This window comes from Branchiostoma floridae, chromosome 9 (assembly GCF_000003815.2).
Source record: "Branchiostoma floridae strain S238N-H82 chromosome 9, Bfl_VNyyK, whole genome shotgun sequence".
Taxonomy (NCBI): Eukaryota; Metazoa; Chordata; class Leptocardii; order Amphioxiformes; family Branchiostomatidae; genus Branchiostoma; species Branchiostoma floridae.
In genome coordinates, this window is record NC_049987.1 from 9,716,109 (window position 1) to 9,720,727 (window position 4,619).

At 41.5% G+C, this 4,619-nt stretch overlaps 1 protein-coding gene across 1 annotated transcript; it reads left to right on the forward strand.

Moving 5' to 3' along the window:
• Positions 1-35: 35 nt before the first annotated feature.
• LOC118423056 (uncharacterized protein YfbL-like) lies at positions 36-4,311 on the forward strand. The gene is made up of 6 exons (XM_035830960.1): positions 36-295; positions 1,400-1,593; positions 2,226-2,337; positions 3,195-3,308; positions 3,649-3,845; positions 4,066-4,311. Exons 1-6 carry the CDS (start codon positions 106-108, stop codon positions 4,309-4,311), a joined length of 1,053 nt encoding a protein of 350 aa, XP_035686853.1. The 5' UTR covers positions 36-105.
• Positions 4,312-4,619: the final 308 nt, after the last annotated feature.

Consider the following 4,619-nt stretch of genomic DNA (forward strand, 5'->3'; position numbering starts at 1 on the left):
CCGTTCCAGCCCCCAGAAAGCCTGCTATGGGGGCTAGCCAATACTGGGTAATTGAACTTTTGCCCCCAATGCCCCGAGCCTGGAAGTTGTTCATCGACAGTATTCATGTCAAATCTCCCTCCATGTCGTGACTCCGCGAAGGTTCCCAGTCCACAGATTGAGCACACGATCGACGTGAAAGTCAAGAAGGACGGGGCGACGAAGGAAGGAGTTTTTATCGTCATGTCTGTGGTCATGACAATGTTTGTCTTACTCATCGCTGTGCTGGTTAGCCAAATATCATCCTCGGCAACAGGTGAGACGTATGGCAGTACTTTGCACAAGGGGCGTTCTCACATTTGTGACTGTAGGGCTATGTATAACATGCAAAGAAAATACATCCTCCAAGAGTGACAACGGCCAGCAGTAAATCTACTGGTAAGTATGTCAGTTGCGCTGTCTATGGATTTCTAGTTAAGTTAGCCCACAAGTGACAATACCATTAATGTACAAAGTATAAAGGAAAGGATGTGGACTTTGATCTTACCATGCGACTCTGAGACATTGTCGCCAGCGCTCTTTTTGTCACGTAAACAAAGCAGTACCAACAAGAGTTCAAATAAGCTCTGTCTTAAATCACATCGTGGACAACACAAGGGGCCTACTCAGACCGGGAATTTTGGGCCATGTTTTATCGCCACCTTCGCCAACAAGGTTATGTTTCGGCTGCGTTTGTGGGCATGTGGGTGTGCATATGTGTGTGTAGAACTCGAAGACCAGCATAGCTCTGGAATGCTTGAATGAATTGTGTTGGTATTTAGTACGTTGCTAGGTCGTTATAAGACGTAACATATTGTGCAAATGATGTCTAATTTGCAAAATTAATTAAGGGAAAGTTAACTTATAGAGGACCACTTGAACATCACGGTAACACATGTAACTGAGAAATAGAAGAACATTGATAGATAAGATTATGCAAATAAATACCCTTTTTGCATAATTAATGACATAATGAGTCCCTAGTGATGAATGACGGGAATTTCATTCGTTTGGGAAGTTTGGAAGTTACTTATAGGTGAACATCGTTAAATATGAAAATTATACAAGTGAGGATCTCATTTGCATGAATAAGCAGGAAATGCTTGTATAGTTTTCTTCTGTATAATAAAATGTATACTTCTTTCATTTGGATGGACGATATGATAATTTAGTGTAATTTATGCAAGTTAGGTCCTTGTCTACATACATGTAATCAATGACAAGCACATGCACACATAATATATCAGTCGAAAGGTTTAAAACCATTTGGTGATGGTATGAGATCATGGAACTCTAGTTATTATTTTTTTATTCCGCCCAGTATCCAGATATGTTATGTTTTGTTTAGCCTGATGTGAGATTCTCAATGTTAATGTGATAGGTGCTGTGGCCAGTAATGACATTTCCGTGGAAAATCTGAGGCAGTCTCTGGAAGGACCTTTCAGCGTCAACAGGCACCACCTAGCCAACCCCTCAGGAAAGGCAGCGGCGAGAACACACATCATAGAGACCTTCCAGCAATACGGCCTGGAGGTCACAGTGCAAAATTTCAGCTCGCCCGCCGGAAATCCCAATGTGAGTGTTTCAACGTTTGTACAATGTTATTCCGTTTAGCTGGAAATACGCCAAAAAGAAGTTACTCAAGCAGCTGGATATGATTTTGGAACCGGGCAGACGTTCCAGGTAGCATCCACTGTCTTTCGTCAGTGGCACTGGTGGATGCTGTCTGACACGTCTGACCATTCCAACTTCGAATCATATCCAGTTGCTTGAGTAACTGCTTTTTGGTATATCTTATTACCTGGATGTCTAACGTTTATCGACGTAGCCGGAAATAGTTTTTTTTCTGAATGAAACCAAAAGAAATGTCGAACTGCCTTTGAACAGTTCTTTTTATAAGTCATGTTGGCTTGCTTCTTTATTTCAATTTTACATGTACAAGCGATATATGTGAATATAATGTCTGTTTTCAGAATATTCGTATGAATGATCTGCGCTATATGTAGTGTGCTGTACAATGTATGTCACTGAAAGATTGTCAAGAAAGATTCGGACACCAAATTTAGTGTCACTTGGCTACGGATACGTGTATCGGAATTCGAACCACATTTTCTTTCCCTGAATATGTAACGTTACAATAGAGTAGTTGTAATACAAAGACACATAGTTTTGACGTTTCATCGATTTTCTTCTAACACAACCACTAGGGGAACGCTGGTGCTAATATCATCGGCGTGAAGCGCGGGAAACTAAGTGGAACTTCAGACGACAGGATCGTAGCTGTGGGAGCCCACTATGACACCGTGGATAGCACTCCAGGTAAAGCAAAAAGCAAGTGTCTCAGCGGATTGCGAAAAATCCATTCGCAAAGTGCTAAAGCCCATGCTAGCTACAGGTGGTATAATTTATCACCTCAAAGTGTGATTTTGTAAAGCTTTAAATGTTAAAAAGATTACTCCCTATCAGAGGCTCGGCTCCGACTGTTTCTTTACCTGTTTTAGGCGTTTTTATCGGTCTTTCTATTTTTTGCTGTTTTCTTCATGTCTCCTAGCCACAGAACAGCACAAAATAGAAACTCAATAAAATAAAAAGGCCTAAAAACGCGTCAAAAACAGCCGGTGCGGAACCTCTACATGGAGAGTAAAAATAATCCCAATTCGTAAAAGGGCGAAGTACTAGTCACCGTAAATCTCTCTTTAAAAGATCAGTACACTGATATCTACTTACGGCAAAAGAGTAATTGATACGCTACTGCGACCATTAATTTTTTCAACCTTGTTATTCAAAATGATGCTTAGATTCAAATCAATAGAAATAAATTTAGACTACTCACGAAATGATTTCTAACTAAAAAGGAATTCGAAAGAGCGAAGTTGCCATCAAAGTATCTACAAGTTGGCATAAGGCCTACAAAATGAAAATTGAACAGATCGATCACTGCTTTGGGAGGCCAATGGCTACCTATAGAGTAAAAGTCATCAGAACATTTAACTGTTAGTCAATGAAGAAAGATAAACAACTGCAGTTTGAAAGGAAAATCCAGTAGGAAATTACTGTTTGTGTCATTTCCTTCGCTTCATGTTTCTTAGTAGTACAATGTTGCTTGTATCCATGCCAGCCTAAGTAGTTATCACTTTTCACTGTAACATCCTCTATCTGTTTTAAACGGTTTCCAGGAGTCGATGACGACGCATCTGGGATGGCGGCCATGTTGGAAGTCGCAAGGGTGATGACGTCATATAAGGAGCAGAATTTCACCGCCATATTTGTGGCTTTTGACCACGAAGAAGGTTTCGTGATAGAGCACTGTATTCCAGCATAAGCGTCAGTTGTCTATAGGCCATAGGTCTTAGCTTAAATAATGTTTGTCCGAAACTAGTAACTAGAGTTACAGCACATCATTCCGGCGGCAAAATGATGATATTAACCTTTTGCAGTGAAATATTATATAATATTTGCCATTGATTATGCCAATAAGGTTTTATTTACATAAATTGTTGATCATCCTCTCTACCCAAATAGCATGTCAACGCGAAAACATTGCGAAATGTTGTCGTTATTTTTTGAGAAGAAAACATCCCCAACGGTCTATCTCCTGACCATGACTACATTTCATTACATTCAATACAGCTGGAACCCCCGCGAGCGTTGTTATCGGAACCCCTTGCGAAACTCCCATGGGATCAGACGACTTCGTCTGCTCCTGGCTTCTCCCGTTCATCCAGTCTTCAGGAGGTCCAGAGTTCCAGGGGATCTTCATGTTGGAAACCATCATGAACTATGACCCACAGCCGAACGTTCAAGCATTTCCTCCAGCATTCCCGTTGGTGTGTATATATTCTATCATCCCATATAAGGATGTATATATATTAAAATTTCTTGATTCCGCTTAGGACGAATCTTGTCTATCAATGCGCCGGTGTGATGTAAGAATGGTCCGTTTTTGCATCGGAATGGTAGCGAAATATCCTGCGTTTGCTCGCAAATGCTGGTATCATTTCCACGTAAGTTTTTGAATGTCAGAATCCGTGTGTACATTTCCTGCAGGTTTTCCCAAGTGTTCACCAGGAGATGGTTTCCATGAACTTGGCGGGTAGTTTCCTCCTCTTGATCCATAAGCCAGACGAGGCAGCAGTGGTGTCCACGTTTCAGCAGACGTGGGAAGAGAGAGAGAAATATTCCCTGAACGCCACCGCACTCAACATCACTGTTCCAGTGACCGGTACGGTAATTTGTAGACACCTGTCCATTTTGTTAACTTGTAACGTTACACACATGCTGGTTTTGAGTTGAGCGTGGAAGTAAGTTCGTCGGTCGGTGTGTTGCAACATCGCAAGCTCATCATACGATTGACGTTTCTCCTCTGCAAACTTGACGTTAGGCTACTTCCCTCGACGTGATACCACGCTACTTCACAGTCTACATCGTTTTGTGTTAGGCATGCGTCACATTTCCAAACCGGGGCCCGGCCGGGCAGCTTTCGGGAACGAAAAGTATGGTATTAAAGGAATCACTGCACAAGACGTAAAGGGAATAGTCGTGCGCATTATTTGTGCATATTTTTATGCATACATTTCTATTTTTCGTTTCCACAAACATCG

Bases quoted from the DNA above. Each gene is read 5' to 3' on its own strand.
- LOC118423056 (XM_035830960.1), top strand. From the start codon at position 106: ATGTCAAATCTCCCTCCATGTCGTGACTCCGCGAAGGTTCCCAGTCCA. The intron at 296-1,399 runs GTGAGACGTATG...TTAATGTGATAG, and splicing joins AATATCATCCTCGGCAACAG to GTGCTGTGGCCAGTAATGAC. The intron at 1,594-2,225 runs GTGAGTGTTTCA...CACAACCACTAG, and splicing joins CGCCCGCCGGAAATCCCAAT to GGGAACGCTGGTGCTAATAT.